The sequence below is a fragment of the Schistocerca serialis genome, chromosome 4, assembly GCF_023864345.2.
Source record: "Schistocerca serialis cubense isolate TAMUIC-IGC-003099 chromosome 4, iqSchSeri2.2, whole genome shotgun sequence".
In the NCBI taxonomy this organism is placed as follows: domain Eukaryota; kingdom Metazoa; phylum Arthropoda; class Insecta; order Orthoptera; family Acrididae; genus Schistocerca; species Schistocerca serialis.
Window position 1 is genome coordinate 823,563,771 of NC_064641.1, and position 23,390 is coordinate 823,587,160.

Genomic DNA, 23,390 nt, shown 5'->3' on the forward strand with positions numbered 1-23,390 from the left:
CCCGGGATTGGAATGACTCCTTACCCTCTCCCTTAAAACCCACATCCTTTTGTCTTTCCCTCTCCTTCCCTCTTCCCTGATGAAGCAACCGTTGGTTGCGAAAGCTTGAATTTTGTGTGTATGTTTGTGTGTCTATCGACCAACATGATTTGTGTGACCTAGACTGTTGTTTTTTTTTTTAAGTACAAACATGCTTTTTGTTTCTACAGAAAAAATTATAAACATTTGGAATGAGATGCTACAGATCAGTAAATTTCTGAGTCATTGGATGCTTCAAGAGTTCGGATTATCTGTAAGACAAATTTATCTGCTCAGGAATCACACTGAATATGGGGAGGCATTTCAGCTGCTTTCAAGAGCAGAACACTGGTTGGAATTGGAGTCATCACTCCAATGCTGATTCTAATGTAATGATACTATATTTACTCTAATTTGGTGACTGCCACTGTGGTAAGAGATTGCACTATAATATAATAGAGGCCACACCAGTGACTGATACAGAGTGAGTAAATGTGCATCAAGTATGACGACTCCACATATATCTATATGGACAATAACTTAATGGCCTTTTTCCTACATTTACCTTTTTCCTACATTTGCCTTTTTCCTACATTTGCCTTTTTCCTACATTTACCTTTTTCCCACATTTGCCTTTTTCCCACATTTGCCTTTTTCCCACATTTGCCTTTTTCCCACATTTGACTTTTTCCCACATTTGAATTTTTCCCACATTTTGCGAACCCTTGATGATGCATCAGACTGTCCTACCAATCGATTTTTACCTGTTGTCAAGTTGCACCACAAGTTTCTCTTTTCCCATTTTTGGGTTTTTCCCATATTTGCGTTTTCCCATATTTGCGTTTTTCCCATATTTGCGTTTTTCCCATATTTGAGTTTTTCCCATATTTGAGTTTTTCCCATATTTGAGTTTTTCCCATATTTGCGTTTTTCCCATATTTTCGTTTTCCCCATATTTTCGTTTTCCCCATATTTTCGTTTTCCCCATATTTTCGTTTTCCCCATAATTGCGTTTTCCCCATATTTGCGTTTTCCCCATGTTTCCGTTTTTCCCATATTTCCGTTTTTCCCATATTTGCGTTTTTCCCATATTTGCTTTTATCCCATATTTGCTTTTTTCCCATAATTGCTTTTTTCCCATAATTGCTTTTTTCCCATAATTGCTTTTTTCCCATAATTGCTTTTTTCCCATAAATGCTTTTTTCCCATAAATGCTTTTTTCCCATAAATGCTTTTTTCCCATATATGCTTTTTTTCCCGTATTTGCGTTTTTCCCGTATTTGCGTTTTTCCAGTATTTGCGTGTTTTCCGTATTTGCGTTCTTCCCGTATTTGCGTTCTTCCCGTATTTGCGTTCTTCCCGTATTTGCGTTTATCCCGTATTTGCGTTTATCCCATATTTGCGTTTTTGCCGTATTTGCTTTTTTCCATATTTCCGTTTTTCCCATATTTGCATTATTAACATATTTGCGTTTTTCCCATATTTGCGTTCTCTCCGTATTTGCGTTCTCCCCGTATTTGCGTTTTCCCCATATTTTCGTTTTCCCCATATTTTCGTTTTCCCCATATTTTCGTTTTCCCCATAATTGCGTTTTCCCCATAATTGCGTTTTCCCCATATTTGCGTTTTCCCCATGTTTCCGTTTTTCCCATATTTCCGTTTTTCCCATATTTCCGTTTTTCCCATATTTCCGTTTTTCCCATATTTGCGTTTTTCCCATATTTGCTTTTATCCCATATTTGCTTTTTTCCGATAATTGCTTTTTTCCCGTAATTGCTTTTTTCCCATAAATGCTTTTTTCCTATAAATGCTTTTTTCCCATATATGCTTTTTTTCCGTATTTGCGTTTTTCCCGTATTTGCGTTTTTCCCGTATTTGCGTTTTTCCAGTATTTGCGTGTTTTCCGTATTTGCGTTCTTCCCGTATTTGCGTTCTTCCCGTATTTGCGTTCTTCCCGTATTTGCGTTCTTCCCGTATTTGCGTTTATCCCGTATTTGCGTTTATCCCATATTTGCGTTTTTGCTGTATTTGCTTTTTTCCATATTTCCGTTTTTCCCATATTTGCATTATTAACATATTTGCGTTTTTCCCATATTTGCGTTCTCTCCGTATTTGCGTTCTCCCCGTATTTGCGTTTTTCCCGTATTTTCGTTTTTCCCGTATTTGCATTTTTCCCGTATTTGCGTTTTTCCCGTATTTGCGGTTTTCCCGTATTTGCGTTTTTCCCGTATTTGCATTTTTCCCGTACTTGCGTTTGTCCCATATATATATATATATATATATATATATATATATATATATACACACACACACACACACACACACACACACACACACACACACACACACACACACACACACACACTCTCTTGAGTAGCCCCCGCCCGGAGATCCGAATGGGGGACTATTTTACCTCCGGAATATTTTACCCAAGAGGACGCCATCATCATTTAATCATACAGTAAAGCTGCATGTCCTCGGGAAAAATCACGGCTGTAGTTTCCCCTTGCTTTCAGCCGTTCACAGTACCAGCACATAAACCAAAACGAGGATAATGGAATGTAGTCAAATTAAGTCGGGTGATGCTGAGGGAAGTAGATTAGGAAATGAGACACTTAAAGTAGTAAAGGAGTTTTGTCATTTAGGGAGTAAAATAAGTGATGATGGTCGAAGTAGAGAGGATATAAAATGTAGACTGGCAATGGCAAGGAAATCGTTTCTGAAGAAGAGAAATTTGTTAACATCGAGTATAGATTTAAGTGTCAGGAAGTTTCTATTCTCTTCTTGTCCAAACTAGTTATCGTCCATGTTTCACTTCCATACATGGCTACACTCCATACAAATACTTTCAGAAACGACTTCCTGACACTTAAATCTATACTCGATGTTAACAAATTTCTCTTCTTCAGAAACTTCTTCAGCATACTTTTTCATATATATATATATAAAACAAATAGAGGGAAACATTCAATATATATATATATATAAAAGATATGGTGGGTAGATCACGTAACTAATGAGGAAGTATTGAATAGGATTGGGGAGAAGAGAAGTTTGTGGCACAACTTGACTAGAAGAAGGGATCGGTTGGTAGGACATGTTCTGAGACATCGAGGGATCACCAGTTTAGTATTTGAGGACAACATGGAGGGTAAAAATCGTAGAGGGAGACCAAGAGATGAATACACTAAGCAGATTCAGAAGGATGTAGCATCATCTTTGTTTTTAGATATATTTTTCCCACGTTGAATGTTTCCCTCTCTCTCTCTCTCTCTCTCTCTCTCTCTCTCTCTCTATATATATATATATATATATATATATATATATATATATATATATGAAAAAGTATGCTGCTTCACAGTAATTACTTCTTAAAAATATTGTTTCCTTTCTACTCAGTTTGCTGGACTGGCCAGCACTTGAAAATTCTTTTTCATGAAATGTGTGTATGCTCCCAAAAATGAAATAAAAAAGTTAACAACATGTTTATGACAACTGTACAAATACGATGAAATGACAGAAAGTGCAGGATGGAGTAACAACAATTTTATGAAAAAGATTGCTACTTACCATAGAGGGGAGATGTTGAGTCGCTCACAGGCACAATGAAATGACTGCTGTACATTTTAGCTTTCAGCCAAAAGATCTTCTGAAGTAGAAAGCACACACATTCACACAAGCACTACTTTCACACCTGACAACTGTCTTCACCTGCAGCAGCCAGAAACAGTGGTCATGTGTGTAAGTTGTGCTTATGTGAATGTGTGTGTGTTTTGTACTTCAGAAGAAGGCTTTTTGGGTGAAAGCTAAAATTTATAGTTGTCTTTTCATAGTGCCTGTCTACTGTTCAGTATCTCCCCTACATAGTAAGTAGCAATCTATCTTTTTCATGCTATTGTACAAATCTGATGGCCATATGTGATTAAAGTGGTCATCGGCTGGTCAAAATAACTGATCAAACACATGTGAGTAGCTCATTCTTTTGTCCTACTCTTGTAACAGAACAGTCATACTTCCTGCCTCAGAACATGCTAGCTTGTCAAGCATCTTTGGGTGTATCTGACTTGTTAAATGCTCTGCACAGCATTTTCATGCGGGTTGATGTCCATCCGGAAGCCTACAGCTGACTCTGCTCGACTTTGCTGCATCATCTGGTGCAGTAAGAAGGACACCATGATCACTGGACACAGCTGGCACTATTTTGCATCTGCGAAGGCATGTGATGCTGGCCACTTTCTGGTAGTCATATGCTGGGTAGCCTTTATAGGAGCACTGCCTGCAACTCTCCAGAGTACAGGGTGATTCAAAAAGAATACCACAACTTTAAAAATGTGTATTTAATGAAAGAAACATAATATAACTTTCTGTTATACATCATTACAAAGAGTATTTAAAAAGGTTTATTTTCACTCAAAAACAAGTTCAGAGATGTTCAATATGGCCCCCTCCAGACACACGAGTAAAATCAACCCGATACTCCAACTCATTCCACACTCTCTGTAGCATATCAGGCGTAACAGTTTGGATAGCTGCTGTTATTTCTCGTTTCAAATCATCAATGGTGGCTGGGAGAGGTGGCCGAAACACCATATCCTTAACATACCCCCATAAGAAAAAATTGCAGGGGGTAAGATCAGGGCTTCTTGGAGGCCAGTGATGAAGTGCTCTGTCATGGGCTGCCTGGCGGCCGATCCATCGCCTCAGGTAGTTGACGTTCAGGTTTCATAACTAACCTTTTTCGTAGGACTCTCCATACAGTTGATTGTGGAATTTGCAGCTCTGCGAGTCGATTTTCCTGGGCTGCGAACAAATGCTTGCTGGATGCGTGCTACATTTTCATCACTCGTTCTCGGCCGTCCAGAACTTTTCCCTTTGCACAAACACCCATTCTCTGTAAACTGTTTATACCAACGTTTAATACCACCTATCAGGAGGTTTAACACCATACTTCGTTCGAAATGCATGCTGAACAACTGTCGTCGATTCACTTCTGCCGTACTCAATAGCACAAAAAGCTTTCTGTTGAGCGGTCGCCATCTTAGCATCAACTGACGCTGACACCTAGTCAACAGCACCTCAAGCGAACAAATGTACAACTAAATGAAACTTCATAGCTCCCTTAATTCGCCGACAGATAGTGCTTAGCTCTGCCTTTTGTCGTTGCAGAGTTTTAAATTCCTAAAGTTGTGGTATTCTTTTTGAATCACCCTGTATAATGCTGAGTCTATTAGGTCTGTTCGACCTTTAAATTCTTACATGATCTGAGTTCAGACCAGTGTGAGTCTACGATGCAGTACTATTGGAGCAAGACCACACCAATTGACTGTGACTGTGACTGATTCTGACTTTGCAGAGTAACCTATGGTGACAGACTACACTTTCTCTCGCACCTTTCTAGAATTGTATTCAATAAGGGATGCCCTTCTTAGATCAGGATGAACTTGTGCATTCTTTCATGGAGAATCAGTTTTCTGTTATACATGTTTTCTTGTTGCTTCCTTATAAAAATAAAATTCTATTGTTCAGGGCTACTCAGGCACCTACTTCTTTTCTGTGTGCACAATCACATAATGGGACACTTGGCATTCATCTTATGAATTTAATGCAACGGGACTACAGTGGTACGGAATTTTGATAAACTTTCTCTGGATTCCAGTTTATCAGGGCATTTTAAAAATTGTTGTGTTTATCTCATCACAAAAAAAACCTCACGGTCAGCACTTGACTTTCCCTAGTTTCAATGCATCTGACTACATTGTGGAGCTCTAAGTAAGGACATACACTCCTGGAAATGGAAAAAAGAACACATTGACACCGGTGTATCAGACCCACCATACTTGCTCCGGACACTGCGAGAGGGCTGTACAAGCAATGATCACACGCACGGCACAGCGGACTCACCAGGAACCGCGGTGTTGCCGTCGAATGACACTAGCTGCGCAGCATTTGTGCACCGCCGCCGTCAGTGTCAGCCAGTTTGCCGTGGCATACGGAGCTCCATTGCAGTCTTTAACACTGGTAGCATGCCGCGACAGCGTGGACGTGAACCGTATGTGCAGTTGACGGACTTTGAGCGAGGGCGTATAGTGGGCATGCGGGAGGCCGGGTGGACGTACCGCCGAATTGCTCAACACGTGGGGCGTGAGGTCTCCACAGTACATCGATGTTGTCGCCAGTGGTCGGCGGAAGGTGCACGTGCCCGTCGACCTGGGACCAGACCGCAGCGATGCACGGATGCACGCCAAGACCGTAGGATCCTACGCAGTGCCGTAGGGGACCGCACCGCCACTTCCCAGCAAATTAGGGACACTGTTGCTCCTGGGGTATCGGCGAGGACCATTCGCAACCGTCTCCATGAAGCTGGGCTACGGTCCCGCACACCGTTAGGCCGTCTTCTGCTCACGCCCCAACATCGTGCAGCCCGCCTCCAGTGGTGTCGCGACAGGCGTGAATGGAGGGACGAATGGAGACGTGTCGTCTTCAGTGATGAGAGTCGCTTCTGCCTTGGTGCCAATGATGGTCGTATGCGTGTTTGGCGCCGTGCAGGTGAGCGCCACAATCAGGACTGCATACGACCGAGGCACACAGGGCCAACACCCGGCATCATGGTGTGGGGAGCGATCTCCTACACTGGCCGTACACCACTAGTGATCGTCGAGGGGACACTGAATAGTGCACGGTACATCCAAACCGTCATCGAACCCATCGTTCTACCATTCCTAGACCGGCAAGGGAACTTGCTGTTCCAACAGGACAATGCACGTCCGCATGTATCCCGTGCCACCCAACGTGCTCTAGAAGGTGTAAGTCAACTACCCTGGCCAGCAAGATCTCCAGATCTGTCCCCCATTGAGCATGTTTGGGACTGGATGAAGCGTCGTCTCACGCAGTCTGCACGTCCAGCACGAACGCTGGTCCAACTGAGGCGCCAGGTGGAAATGGCATGGCAAGCCGTTCCACAGGACTACATCCAGCATCTCTACGATCGTCTCCAGGGGAGAGTAGCAGCCTGCATTGCTGCGAAAGGTGGATATACACTGCACTAGTGCCGACATTGTGCATGCTCTGTTGCCTGTGTCTATGTGCCTGTGGTTCTGTCAGTGTGATCATGTGATGTATCTGACCCCAGGAATGTGTCAATAAAGTTTCCCCTTCCTGGGACAATGAATTCACGGTGTTCTTATTTCAATTTCCAGGAGTGTATGATACATGGAAAGAAGAGTAGAAAAAACATGATTTCACTTAGGCCGCCGATCCAATAATCTGCTACCAGCAATCAGTAATGTTACTGTCCTGTTGAAGTGTACTTTGTTAGTTGGTTTGTCATGTTTTCTTGTCAAACTTATTCACATCATCTCCCATTTGAGAATATAAATTTCTTTACTCCATATCTTTTTAAAAAGATTACACAGGTGCCTCTTTTCTTACCCTAATAGTGAAGATAGCATGCTGTAATGTATAAAATCAGTTCCTGGGCCAGTGTCTCTCTCTGTTAAAGTGAAGCAATCATTCAGAAAATGATAGTTTGCTTTGAACAGCATGTCAACAAGTTGGTCAAATAAATCTGGAAGCAAACATTTCTGAAAAGTGTTCTATTAATTTGTTCTTAAGTGTTGCTGTACCATCATTGATCCAGGCTCTAGGTATTCACTTAATCCTTTGCCACATATTTTGTATTCACGGCACCCTGCAGTCATATATGTGGTGTCCCAGTAGGAATGGTCAGTATTCAGGGACATGACAGGAATGATCATTTCAATTAAAAAACTTCATATAGACTTATGCCCTGTTCTGAATGGTTTCTGAGATAGAACACATTTAACTTTCATTGCTATATATTTTCTGTATTATTCAATACATTGTCAAGTTTACACATGTACAACAGTTAGTAAATTAAAACATGCATTTTACAAAGTATCAAATGAAAAAATATATTTTTAACTTATTCATCTTGAGGCATTATTGTACATGTTATGTTACAGCTGTTGTACAGTTCACAATAAATGTTTGAACAGCCCACCATCAACTTCAGTACATCTCTGCACCTTGAAAGAGGCTGTTGTGTTGTCACCTGAGTGCCCCAGCTTGTGTCCTAATGAGGACAGCAGTGTCCTTGATGTGACCAAGCAGTTCATCTTGCGCTTTTGCCTTTCATGTGCACACCACAGACTTCATCCAACCCCATAAACAAATATATAATGGTGTAAGGTCTGGTAATCTTGGTGACCAGCTAATTGTACTACCAAGAACAAGCCAGCAATTAGGTTAATACACATACATGCATGCCACTAACCCAAAAACAAGTGTACATTACTTGTGTTCTATCTCAGTAACATGTATACAGGGTGTTACAAAAAGGTACGGCCAAACTTTTAGGAAACATTCCTCACACACAAAGAAAGAAAATATGTTATGTGGACATGTGTCCAGAAACACTTACTTTCCATGTTAGAGCTCATTTTATTACTTCTCTTCAAATCATATTAATCATGGAATGGAAACACACAGCAACAGAACGTACCAGCGTGACTTCAAACACTTTGTTACAGGAAATGTTCAAAATGTCTTCCGTTAGCGAGGATACACGCATCCAGCCTCCGTCGCTTGGAATCCCTGATGCGCTGATGCAGCCCTGGAGAATGGCGTATTGTATCACAGCCATCCACAATACGAGCACGAAGAGTCTCTACATTTGGTACCGGGATTGCGTAGACAAGAGCTTTCAAATGCCCCCATAAATGAAAGTCAAGAGGGTTGAGGTCAGGAGAGGTGGAGGCCATGGAAGTGGTCCGCCTCTACCAATCCATTGGTCACCGGATCTGTTGTTGAGAAGCGTACGAACACTTCGACTGAAATGTGCAGGAGCTCCATCGTGCATGAACCACATGTTGTGTCGTACTTGTAAAGGCACATGTTCCAGCAGCACAGGTAGAGTATCCCGTATGAAATCATGATAACGTGCTCCATTGAGCGTAGATGGAAGAACATGGGGCCCAATCAAGACATCACCAACAATGCCTGCCCAAACGTTCACGGAAAATCTGTGTTGATGACGTGATTGCACAATTGCGTGCGGATTCTCGTCAGTCCACACGTGCTGATTGTGAAAATTTACAATTTGATCATGTTGGAATGAAGCCTCATCCGTAAAGAGAACATTTGCTCTGAAATGAGGATTGACACATTGTTGGATGAACCAATCGCAGAAGTGTACCCGTGGAGGCCAATCAGCTGCTGATAGTGCCTGCACACACTGTACATGGTACGGAAACAACTGGTTCTCCCGTAGCACTCTCCATACAGTGATGTGGTCAACATTACCTTGTACAGCAGCAACTTCTCTGACGCTGACATTAGGGTTATCATCAACTGCACGAAGAATTGCCTTGTCCATTGCAGGTGTCCTCGTCGTTCTAGGTCTTCCCCAGTCGTGAGTCATAGGCTGGAATGTTCCGTGCTCCCTAAGATGCCGATCAATTGTTTCGAACGTCTTCCTGTCGGGACACCTTCATTCTGGAAATCTGTCTCGATACAAACGCACCGCGCCACGGCTATTGCCCCGTGTTAATCCATACATCGAATGGGCATCTGCCAACTCCGCATTTGTAAACATTGCACTGACTGCAAAACCACGTTCGTGATGAACACTAACCTGTTGATGCTACGTACTGATGTGCTTGATGCTAGTACTTGTAGAGCAATGATTCGCATGTCAACACAAGCACCGAAGTCAACATTACCTTCCTTCAATTGGGCCAACTGGTGGTGAATCGAGGAAGGACAGTACATACTGACGAAACTAAAATGAGCTCTATCATGGAAATTAAGCATTTCCGGACACATGTCCACATAACATCTTTTATTTATTTGTGTGTGAGGAATGTTTCCTGAAAGTTTGGCTGTACCTTTTTGTAACACCCTGTATACAAGGCTGTGATTTGTCAACTTTGCCAAATGATTAAGTAGCTTTAGAAGTTTAACCATATGGATTCATTCTTATTTCTGAACATTCCATGTTTTCAGTTAAAATCTATTTACATTTAAAAGGTATTCTGTTGGTACTTGCCTTCTGTATAGCTGGAGTGCATTCCTTTGTACCACCAGTGCAGTTTTGCATTCATCATCTCACCACTCATCTGGTAATTTTGTTTCTGAAGCAAAAAGTTTATTTTCTGGGATTGAGACAGTTGTGGCTGCATCAATACGACCTGTAGAATACACTTGAGGCTATTCTTCTTGCTCCACAGTCTGAAAAATTCCTTACCTTATTCACAATTGTGATCATATACTTGTGGCAATCTGCTGTTTTTGTGTTCCACCTATAGGATATCCAGATGTCGCCACATGTTGTTTCTACTTTATGTCGGGAAGGTAGAAAATTTTAGTGACTGCGGTAAAAATCTCAAGAGGAATCCCACAAGGTTCAATCTTGGGTCCATTCCTACTCCTTATGCATGTGAATTAAAGTAGAGCGTCGATTATCCGAAGTAACTGGGGGACACGGGTGTTCGGAAAACTGGTTTGTTCGGATAATCGAACTGTACACTTCTTCATGCAGTAGCACACAAGTGGTCGTAACAGAGAACAGAAGGTGACTGTTTGCACCATGAGAAGCTGTTCTTGGGGGAGCGCAATCCTTCAATCTGCGCAGAGCGGCAATCCTCAACTCTAAGCTGGGGCAGCTGTTGCTGTGAACAGCTTTGATACTGCCGCTACTTCTACTGTCAGTGCCAAGCCGACAGAAGTGTGCTGATTGTTGAAACACAGCGACTGGTGGCTTGGCTGGTCAGCAGCGTCTTGTGAAGGCCCCATTAGAAGCAAGGTTCCGCCAGCGGTGGCCCAGTGCGGCGACTACTGTGGGAAACTTGGTTTGGGAGTGAGGGGGATGATGGACGGTAGGGTGGGAGAGTAACAGGTGCGACCGAATACACAGTTCGGTTAAGCGGTCGTTCGGTTGACCGACGTTTGGATAATCGACGCTCTACTGTGCTTTCCACTTAACATTCAACAACCAAAATTGGTACTTTCTGCAAACCATACTGCTCTTATAATAAATCTCATTAGAGAGAAAGCAGAAAAGCTAGTAAGTGATATTTTCCAAAGAATTATAAGTGGTTCACTGAAAGTAGACTCTCCTTGAATCTTGAAAAAACACACTACATTCAGTTCTGTGCAACAAATAGAGCCACACCAACAACTGATGCAGCTCATGAGTAGGAATCAGTAAGTAGGGTAGTGTGTGCCAAGTTTTTTGGTATACATATTGATGAGAACTTAAACAATCATGTTACTGAGCTTCTCAAACAATTAAGTTCAGCTATTTTTGCTCTTCATATAATTTGTAATCTCAAAAACAAATGTATCAACCTCCTGACCTATTTTGCCTATTTCCACTTAATAGTGTCATGTGAAATAATTTTCTGGTTTAACTCATCACTTAGAAAGAAAGTATTCATTGCACAAAAGCGAGCAATAAGAGTAATATGTTGTGTTCACCCATAAACGTCATGTAGGTACATCTTCTAGGAGCTAGGCGTTTTAACTGTGCCGTCACAATACATATTTTTGGTAATGAAATCTATCACAATTTGAGAAGTACAATGATGTATACACCTACAACACTAGAGGGAAAAATGAACTTTATTATCCATTGTTAAAGATGCTCATAGCAGATTCAATATGCAGCCATAAAATTTGTTTTTGAAATTTTACCCAATAACATAAAATGTATGACAGAGAGTGAAGCATCTAATTTAAAATGATTTCTCCTGGACAACTTCTATTCCAGTGATGAATTTATGCTTTTAAAAATACTTGTTTTTAAGTGTAGTTGTGTGAGTAGAATAAAATGATAACATTTTCATTAATGTTAACTGTAGCTCAGATTCACCAAGATAAAAATGGAAGCTGCATGTGAGACTGTGCAAGACTCAGTATAAGGGGAGAGCATAAAATGATGATTGAATCCTTCTACTGCCAACCAGACTCATCTCCTGATGTAATCAAAATCTTTAGAGGAAACCTAAGTTCATTTGTACATAAGTTCCCAAATCATACTGCAATCATTGGTGAAAACTTCAATCATTCAACAATTAATTGGGAAAATTACAGGTCTGTTAGTGGTTGGCATGATAAGACATCCTGCAAAACATTATTAAATGCCTTCTCTGAAAAATACCTAGAACAACTAGTTAGGAACCTCATTCCTGATGGAAATATGTTGGCTCTAATATCAACAGATACACCTGACCTCTTTGAGGATGTCTGCATCAAAACTGGTGTCAGTGACCACGACGTGGTTGTGGCAACAATGATTACCAAAGAACAAAGGACAACTAAAACATGTGGATGGATGTATATGTTTAGTAAACTAGATAAAAAATCAGTAGTGTCATATCCTAATGAGGAACTTGAAACTTTTAGCACAGGGCAGGAGCATGAGAGGGACTATGGCGCAAGTTTAGAAGAATAGTTGATCATTTGCTGGTTAGATATGTACCAAGTAGAACAGTTCACAATTGGAGGGTACCTCCACAGTATGTAGTAACTGTATTTAAACTTCTAAAGAAACAGAGACTACTGCATGATAGGTGTGAAACAAAGTGTAAGACTATAGATAAAGAGATACTGCATGAAACACATTTGGTTGTCAAGGGAGTAATGTGTGATGGCTTCAATGACTACCATAGCAGAATATTGTCAAACGATATTTCACAAAACCCAAAGAAATTTTGGCCATATGTAGAGGCTGTTAGTGGCACAAAAGCTAATGCCCAGTGCCTAGCAAATGACAGGAACTTGAAATTGAGGGTAGCAAAACGAAAACTGAAATGCTTATCTGCATTTACAGTGTTCCTTTACAAAGGAAAACCCAGGAGAATTGCCCCAATTTAATACTCATACCACTGAAGAGATGAATGAAACATGTATTAGTGTCAGTGGTGTTGAGAAACAGTGGAAGTAATTAAAACTGAACAAAGCTCTAGAGCCTGATGGAATCCCTGTCAGATTCTATACTGAATCTGTGGTTGATTTGGCCCTTGTTCTAACTATAATCTACAATAGGTCCCTTGAACAAAAAACCATGCCCAGTTCTTGGAAAAAAGCACAGACCACACCGGTCTGTAAGAAGGGTAGTAGAAGAGATCCTTAAAACTACTGTCCAATATCCTTGACATCCTTTTGTAGTAGAATTTCAGAACAAATTCTGAGCTCAAACATAAAGAGATACCTTGAACAGAATGACCTCCTCAATGCCAACCTGCATGGAATCCGAAAACATCATGTGAAACCCAACTCACACTTTTCTCACATGTCATAATGAAAACTTTGGATCAAGACAGTCAGCTAGATGCAGTATTTCTTGATTTCAAAAAAGCATTTGACTCAGTGCCATATTTGTTCTTATTGTCAAAGGTATGATCATATGGGGTATGAAGTGAAATTGGTGACTGGATTGAGGACTTTTTGGTAGGCAGGATGCAGCATGTTACCTTGGATGGAGAATCATCGTCAAATTCAGAAATAACTTAAAGGATGCCCTAGGGAAGTATGTTGGGATCCTTGCTGTTCATGTTGTATATCTATGACTTTGCAGACAATATTAATGGTAACCTCAGACTTTTTGCATATAATGCACTTATCTATAATGAAGTACCATCTGAAAGGAGCCGCAAAAATATTCAGTCAGATCTTGATAAGACTACAAAGCGGTGCAGAGATTGGCATCTTCCTTTAAATGTTCAGAAATGTAAAATTGTACACTTCACAAAATGAAAAAACATAGTATCCTATGACCATAGTATCAATGAATCACTGTTGGAATTGGCCAACTCATTCAAATACATGGGTCTAATGCTTTGTAGGGATATGAAATGGAATGATCACATAGGCTGTCATGCATAAAGCAGATGACATTCTTCAGTTTATTGGTAGAATACTGGGGAAGTGCAATCATGCTACAAAGGAGATTGCTTACAAGTCACTTTGTGATCAGTTCTAGTATATTGCTCATGTGTGTTGGAAACATACCAAGTGGGACTAAGAGGGGATATTGAATATATACAGAGAAGTGCAGCACGAGTGGTCACATGTTGTTTGATCCATGGGACACTGTCACAGAGATACTGAAGGAACTGAACTGGAAGACTCTTGAAGATAGATGTTAAGTATCCCTAGAAAGTCTATTAACAAAGTTTCAAGAATTAGATTTAAATCATGACTCTAGGAATGTACTACAATCCCCTATGTATTGTTCACATAGGGATCGTGAGGATAAATTAGGACAATTACTGCATGCACAGAGACAGTCAAACAAGCATTGTTCCCACGCTCCCACGGAAAGAAACCCTAATGACTGTACAATAGGACATACCTTCTGCCATGCACCTCACATAGTTTGCAGAGTGTGGATGTAGATGTATACATAACCAGTAAACTGACCCAATACACATCATTTTGATAAAAGAGTTGTTCAAATGATTTATGGAACATGCAGCTAACTAACTAACTGTCAAGGTCAGATCCAAACGGTTCTTCTGTGACCTTTCAAGTAAAGTACAGTGCTTACCCATGGGACACCTTATGTGTAATTGTTTCACTCTCATGAGTTTCTACAGTTAGCCTAATTGTTAAACCATCATTTAGCATGATTAGATTTTCTTCGTCTACAGTCTCAGCTATCTTTCTCCGATGACTGTTCCCCCAGTTTCAATTGCAAGCAGGATGGTGAGTGATAAAGTCTCCCTATTTTATTACCTGATACTCTATTGAATTGATCAGCATTCTCAGTTTCTGTTTCATTATAGTCTCTCTTTGTGATCTGTGTACTGATATTATTTTTATTTAATTATTGTACATGTATATGGTAGCAGAATGAAGTACATATTGATGATTATATCTTAGGATTTTGTATGAGTTTCATTTTCTTACAATGAGTGCACTCGCCACATATCCAAAATCTCTGTTGGCTCACCTTAAATTAAAACCAGAAACAGAAATAGTTTATTTAGTAATAACTGTGTTTCAAATATAGCACATGCTGATATTTGAAACATATAAAATTAAGAAGGGTGTTTTTGTTACTCCTTATTGAGCTGTATTTTAAACAAAACCCACCGTTGTGAAGACTCGTACTCAGTAATGAATTAGCAACATGTTACTTCATATTATTACAATTTGAAGTAACTACTACATTGTAACTTGCATTGATTAAGCCATTCAGTACAGTGTGACCTTATTGAAGCATGCAGGCTGCAATGGAAACAGATAAAGATTACTATTGGAGTTGTATGGTCTTTGTTAAGCATCCAAAAGCTTTTGTATGTGTTACCTGGAATTGAGTTTTCTCTTTCAGGCACTGTTTAGTCTCACTGCTGCTTTTGCTTGTCTTCTCTGCCTCACAGCTACTACTTGAACTATTATGGGTATGATTCTACTCACTGTTTTGAGTTTCTGATATTGTTTAAATACAAGGTGTCTGATGAGGTGGCTGACTTGTGTTACAAATGTTTGTTTCATTTTGTGATTTTGTTCTTGGTCAGAATTTTATGTATGTCAGAAATTTCACAAATTTTCTTGTGGAGACATTTGTATGTGTTATGGTGGTCATTTGAGTCATTGCATGCTGGTACATTATGTCTTCTAATGGCACACACTATAATTTTCGTCTGTCAGAGGTATTCTGAACATTCTGTATATTTAATTGTTTGGCCCTATGACCAATGATCACAAATAGTGGCTGTCTGTTTCTCACATTCCTTAACTTCCTGAAGACCAGCACAGTGTGTGCCAGATGTCTGGTTATGGCTTTGCTTCCTAGGATGGGCATAGCATAGGCGATTACAGCACTGCAGAACAGGTCTCTGATATGATCTGAGAGGACATCATATAATTGTTCAAAGTCAGACCATTTATGAATCCTGAAGGCTATGAGGCCAACCTTCTCTTTCTACGCACTGACATCTATACATTTTGTAAATTTAAGTGCCGTGCCACATTTTTCTGTTTTATATGAAGCCCAATTCAGCAGCTTCTGCAGGGATTTTTATACATTATTCCCTAATAGATAGACTGATTCATATAGTTTATTACCACCAACCAAGCGAAATTGTCTAGCTGTAGATGTTAAGCATTTTTTACTGTCTAAAACCTTCATAGAATATTAACTGTTTCTTCTTTTGTGACAGGTATGACATATGTTACTAACAGATATATGCTGTTCCAGATTCAGCATGCTCATTTAGTTTATAATTTACATATCTATGAATTAATCATTTACATTTATAGTCATATAAACAACTACTTTCACATTTCTCTTCATCTCAATTGCAAGTTAAAATAAAAAATGCATGGATCTGTGCTTTAGCTGACTTGAAACATTATGGTGTTATCATGGGCTAGCTATGCTTTTATAACACTCAGTTTCTTTGTTTACATGTGACGATTTTATGATGCAGTGTAATAAGTGAATTTTTGGCAAACAGTAGAACATCATATTTACACTCTTCTATTTCAGCATATTAGCAGTGAAGTCTTATAAAAAAGAAATCTTAATTTTTTGTGTATTAACTGTCTATTCTTTGCCACAGCCAGCTCTCTTCCCTGTCCTTGTAAGAGTGCACCCTCACTAATGATAAAGCTCTCAGCAAACCATTAAACTGTGACCTTTCTTCCTTACATCCATTCTCTTCTTTCTTAAGTCAACCCCACCCCCCTCCCCTGCCACCTTCAAGCACACTATTACTTTTATCATGACCTATTCAAGTTGTTTCTAATGGTGCTTATTTTGTACATACAGGCATGGCTATCAGGAAAAAAGTTTGGTCCATTTATCAATGGAAAGTGGATTGAAAGTAATAGTGAAAAGGGAACTAATGCCACAGAAGTGCATTCTCCTGACTCTGGGGAAGTGCTGACAACAGTCACTCACAGCTCTGAAAAAGATGTAAATACTGCTGTGCAAATTTCTGTTGATATAGAAAATCCATGGAAGAAATTTAATGGGCATGAAAGAAATAGATGTCTTTACAGGTGTGTCTAATAAAGTATATTATTTCATTTCATTATTATTGTGTAGATCATTCCAGAAATGTTATCATTATACTCGGATATGTTCTTTAATTAAGGGTAGATACTGTTTTGAGTTTGGAACTGATCATTGTTAGATTTTTTAATGTATTTCCTTGCTTGTGTAAATTAAAATATACTGATTAATAATTTCTTTTTCATCTATTAGAAAAATTCATTGACTAGCTGAGTACCTGCTGCTGTCCAGGTACATATTTATTCCAATCTTCTGTTAGTCCATCTCCTCCTTATGCTCTGTACATCTCCTTCGCTCACCACTATCCATCTATCTCCTCCTACCCTTCTACAGTCCATCTACTCCTCCCCTCCTCCCTGTCTATTACCTCTTTTCCCCCTTTATCTCCTCTTCCCCCCTTTAAGTTCAGTTTTTCACCCATCTCTAAATCAATTTCCTCCTCCCCTCCCTCCCCCTGCCAATTTCCTCATATCCCTTCCCTCAGTCTGTATCCATGTCATTCTCTCTCTGTCCATCTTCTCCTTTCCCCTCCCACCCTCTTCCCTTTCTCTGGCGATGTCCTCCTCCCCCCTCTCCCTGTTCAACTCCTCCACCCTCCTATGCGTGTCTGTCTCCTCCTCCACATCTTCTCTCTCCATCAAGTTATTACCCCTCACCCCCACAGTGAGTAGGTGGCTCTTACCCAAACATGATTTATTTCCAGACCGTAAATAATATGTGCACCATGTTCAGTTGAAACTGATCCATGGATTTAGGAGATTTTTACTTGCAGCTTTGTTACAGTATCCATATTTTACATACTTTTGAAATATTTCACAAATATTTGTGCACATGTTTCATGTGTATCTGTAGCGAATTTTGCTCTGTAGCACAGTTTTCACACAGCTCAGTCTTTATGATGTCATATATCCTGAACTGTGTGTTGTACAATGATACAATTTTCAGCTACAATCATTGGTATATTTGAATACTGTCTGCAAATTGTGTTGCAAATAGAATTCTTAGTTAGAACATAGTAAATTAAAACATCATTCATGATGCTACAGTCATTCATGCATCTCAGTGTTTATGACACCATATCTCGTCAACTATGTGTCATAGAATGATATAATTTTGCATGTACATTCAGTGGAATATGTGAATATTTCTGAAAAAAAATGTGTTGTGAATACAGTTAGTTGTAAAGAAATAATAAACTGAAATTCATGGTCGATGCGGCAGTTTCACTGCATTAACAGTGAAAATGTAGTAAGCAATAAACTTGTATCCTTTTATCATTTTGAGGGGGTTGTCAGAGGAAAAGTTCTGTAAAGGTTTGAAATTATGTGTAAATTTTGTTGCAAGTCACTAAGAGCTGTTGTTCTCAAACATTGGGTGATTGAAGTCTGGGTATTTGCATGTCATGGACTACACTTATTTTTCACCCCACCTCCACCCCTCTGTTTGGTAGATGGTTTTTATCCCCACAGTGGTTCTTTCCAGACAGTAAATGATATTTGTATCAAGTTTGGTTGAAGTCAGTCCAGTGGTTTAGGAGGAGATGTGGAACATACATACATACATTTTTAAAATATGTGTGGATTTTGATTTTTACACAGTTTTCATGAAATCTCGAAGTCAGGTACTGATCCAATATCTCAAGATAATATAAAGGCAACTAAGGTGTTTGTGGTAGAGGTGATATGTGAGCATTGACATTTCCCTGAGATGTGTTGAAGTGACCAAATAAGGGCTCACTCAGGAAGAACAGGCTCCCAGGTAGACAAATAACAATAAACACTTTATTGGCAAAAACATAAAATACCCATCTCATTAAGCCACAAGGGCTGGATCACTTGGAAAACCATCAAACTGTTTGGATAGCAGTACAATCAATAATAAGTCTGAAATAATCATTGTTGAGGACTGTCACTGGGGACCAAACATTATAACTACACTCATGCTAATAAATTAAGGATAACTGCAGAATGTGGTGCCACACAATGTGGCACTACACAAAACTGGCGCTAATAGCATAGGCACATAGGGAACACATACGACACAGATCTGTAAGTCTATGGTATTGGTGATAAGTTGAGAAAACCATCCTGAAACACATGTGCTACTAAACACCACTGTTTCCTGCGCTTGTAACCCGACATCAATATGGGATATGATCACCATGCACATGTACACAGGCTGCACAACAAGTTGGCATACTCTGGATCAGGTGGTTGAGCAGCTGCTGGGGTATAGCCTCCCATTCTTGCACCAGTGGCTGTTGGAGCTCCTGAAGTGTCATAGGGGTTTGAAGACATGCTGCGATATGTTGACCAAGAGCATCCCAGATGTGCTTGATGGGGTTTAAATCTGGAGAACAGCAGAGCCCTCCATTCCCCTGATATCTTCTGTTTCAAGGTACTCCTCCACGATGGCAGCTCAGTGGGGCCTTGCGTTATCATCCATCAGGAGGGAGGTGGTACCCACTGCACCCCTGAAAAGGTGGACATACTGTTGCAAAATGATGTCCCAATACACCTGACCTGTTACAGTTCCTCTGTCAAAGACATGCAGGGGTGTACGTGCACCAATCGTAATCCCACCCCACACCATCAAACCACGACTTCCATGCAGGCCCCTTTCAAAGTGGTTGGTATCTGGTTCCTGGTTCACGCCAGATGAAAACCCGGTGAGATCACTGTTCAGACTATACCTGGACTCGTCCGTGAACATAACCTGGGACCACTGTTCCAATGACCGTGTACTGTGTTCTTGACACCAGGCTTTACGGGCTCTCCTGTGACCAGTCAGTAGAATGCACCTTGGAGGTCTCCAGGCGAATAAACCATGTCTGTTCAGTTGCCTGTAGACTGTGTGTCTGGAGACAACTGTTCCAGTGGCTGTGATAAGGTCCCGGGCAAGGCTACCTGCAGTAGTCCATGACCATCTGTGGGCACTGATAGTGAGATAAGTCTTTTTGTGGTGTTGTACACTGTGGATGTCCCATACTGTAGTGCCTGCACATGTTTCTTGTCTGCTGGAATCATTGCCATAACCTTGGGATCACACTTTGTGGCACACGGAGGGCCCGTGCTACGACCTGCTGTGTTTGACCAGCCTCCAGTTGCCCTAGTATTCTACCCCTCATAACATTGTCAATATGTGTTCTTTGAGCCATTTTCAACAAACAGTCACCATTAGCAGTTCTGAAAACGTCTGCAGACTTACTCGCTGCACCGTACTCTGACATGCACCAACACACCTCTGCGTATGTGGACTGCTGCCAGCGTCACTGTGTGGTGACTGCAGGTCAGATGTACTGCATGGTCATACCCAGGGGTGATTTAAATCCGAAAACTGCCCACCAGAGCAGTGTTCCACCATGTATCAGCATTATCCTTAATTTATGAGCATGAGTGTAGATGTCCAGACAGACCACAGTTTTGGATGGCATCCAGAATTAGTTGTCATAGAACAGAGTTAAAGCTCATGGATGCCAAGTCCTGTAGCTGCAATCCACTGAGTATTGCTGATGGCTCATGATGACTCCATTGGTAGATGCATTCAGGATGGTGCATTGGATGCAACTGCCAGGCTGTGGCCATGTGGTGCCTTAAATATAAGTGTCATGAACTACTTAGGGCCATGTGATATCACAGATGCATGTAGGGTTGCAATAACCCTGCTTTCTTATGGTGAAGTGGATGCCACTTATCGACACTCTGGGCACCCCAGATCATAGTGGCAGCTGTGTAAGTTTCCCGTGATAATAACCCATTCTTATTGTCCTGCTTCATAACTGTTTGTTTTTGATTTGTGATGCCAAGGCACCTACCAGGCCACACTTCAGCCACTCATCTCACTGGTCTGTTATGCTGATGGACTACACATCCTGACATAGTGCATAGCACTTAAAAACTGTTATTAAGCGGTTTCCTTTACTACCTGAAGTGAAGCAATCATCAATCTGAAGAATGGTTTGAATGCAACACTGCTTAACTGTGTGTGGCTCATATTGGCTGTGGTATGCCTATATGTTCCTTCAGACTGTTAACTGACTTGTCCCTGCACTTACAAGGGAACCCACTGCTTAATGTGAATGTAAACATTAATTTCCTGTGACGGTGTTAGTACCTGAGATGAGGTGGCAGACATGCTACTACTACTAGTCCCTGGCTTGGAGACTTTCAGGTACTCCCATGTGGGGCGTACAATATCAGTGCAATAAGAGGGATCTCTGATGTACCAGGCACAATTACAATGCTACCTCAGAGGGTGTGTGTGTGTGTGTGTGTGTGTGTGTGTGTGTGTGTGTGTGTGTGTGTGCTGATAGATATTGTTACATTCCATCTTGGATTTTCCATTGCTTAATAATATTCAGTAGCAGATAATGAGCTGAGCTCATGAGCTCAGTACAACATGTCACACATCTGTACAGTCCAATTCCAAACATTACTATGTCCATTACTCTCCTTATCATTTTTATTGTTACATTGCAGATATTTTTGTTTCATGTATTTAAGCACATATTACAGACCCTTCATCCAACTACTTAGCAGTGGCCAGCACCTATGGCTTGTATCCCTAAGTTTAAACTCAGCATATGAGTACCACAGGATCTGTGCTGCTACCCTGTGACTTGGAGGAATTCTGAAACTCAGTATATGGGAACTAATAATAATTTAATGCATATCGAATTACTTTTCATCACTCTTAAAGAGGAAAGACCCTGAAAGTTAGTACCCTCACACGTGATGCCTCCAAAATGGGCTGACATGGCTTAATTTTCATCCATGGTTTGGAATAGTAAACTTAATCAGTTGATTACTCTGTATTATTATTATTCAGAAAATCAGAGTAATAATCATTTTGTATAGGCCACATATCATGATCAGTCAGATATTCAGTGTCAGATATTCAATGTATCAGTCAGATATTCAATTTGTAGGAACACACATCCAATTCCACCATCTCTCACTGCCTAATATGACCAAATATATAGAATTACAGAGTTTATTGAGATTTACAGAAGAACAAGAGAGCAAGAGAAGGGCCAAGCCCCTGCCCCCTCCCTCTCAAGGAAAGGAAACAATATAATGTAGTCAGTCTTTCTAGAAAATGGTTAATCTGAACATGTGCTACATGTAATCAAATCCCCAGACAATATGAAATACACCCATAAAAACTTTATTACTTATATTTTTGAACCAAAATCAAAAAAGATAAAACTTAACATAACACAAAAAGACTGTTATTTCCCTCTGTCAAAGTATCAATCACAATTAACTTGTAATTAGCAACAATACATTTTTCATGTTTATTTCACCAGAAAATAAAACTGATTGCTTCAAATCTTCTTGAATTTTTCTCAGGAGCTGATGGATCTTAATCTCCACCTATAAACTTTGTTGTTGTTGTTGTTGTTGTTGTTGTGGTCTTCAGTCCTGAGACTGGTTTGATGCAGCTCTCCATGCTACTCTATCCTTTGCAAGCTTTTTCATCTCCCAGTACCTACTGCAACCTACATCCTTCTGAATCTGCTTAGTGTATTCATCTCTTGGTCTCCCTCTACGATTTTTACCCTCCACGCTGCCCTCCAATACTAAATTGGTGATCCCTTGATGCCTCAGAACATGTCCCACCAACCGATCCCTTCTTCTGGTCAAGTTGTGCCACAAACTTCTCTTCTCCCCAATCCTATTCAACACTTCCTCATTAGTTATGTGATCTACCCATCTAATCTTCAGCATTCTTCTGTAGCACCACATTTCGAAAGCTTCTATTCTCTTCTTGTCCAAACTATTTATCGTCCATGTTTCACTTCCATACATGGCTACACTCCATACGAATACTTTCAGAAATGACTTCCTGACAGTTAAATCAATACTGGATGTTAACAAATTTCTCTTCTTCAGAAACGCTTTCCTTGCCATTGCCAGCCTACATTTTATATCCTCTCTACTTCGACCATCATCAGTTATTTTGCTCCCCAAATAGCAAAACTCCTTTACTACTTTAAGTGCCTCATTTCCTAATCTAATTCCCTCAGCATCACCCGACTTAATTAGACTACATTCCATTATCCTTGTTTTGCTTTTGTTGATGTTCATCTTATATCCTCCTTTCAAGACACTGTCCATTCCATTCAACTGCTCTTCCAAGTCCTTTGCTGTCTCTGACAGAATTACAATGTCATCGGCGAACCTCAAAGTTTTTATTTCTTCTCCATGAATTTTAATACCTACTCCGAATTTTTCTTTTGTTTCCTTTACTGCTTGCTCAATATACATATTGAACAACATCGGGGAGAGGCTACAACCCTGTCTTACCCCCTTCCCAACCACTGCTTC

General features: G+C 40.4%; 1 protein-coding gene across 1 annotated transcript in view; it reads left to right on the forward strand.

The window, feature by feature from the left end:
- LOC126473420 (putative aldehyde dehydrogenase DhaS) overlaps positions 1 to 23,390 on the forward strand; it is a 224,857-nt gene that overhangs the window by 61,330 nt on the left and 140,137 nt on the right. The window contains exon 2 of the mRNA XM_050100447.1: positions 16,816 to 17,048. Within this exon, the coding sequence (XP_049956404.1) occupies positions 16,816 to 17,048 (233 nt within the window). The remainder of the gene's footprint in view (positions 1 to 16,815; positions 17,049 to 23,390) is intronic.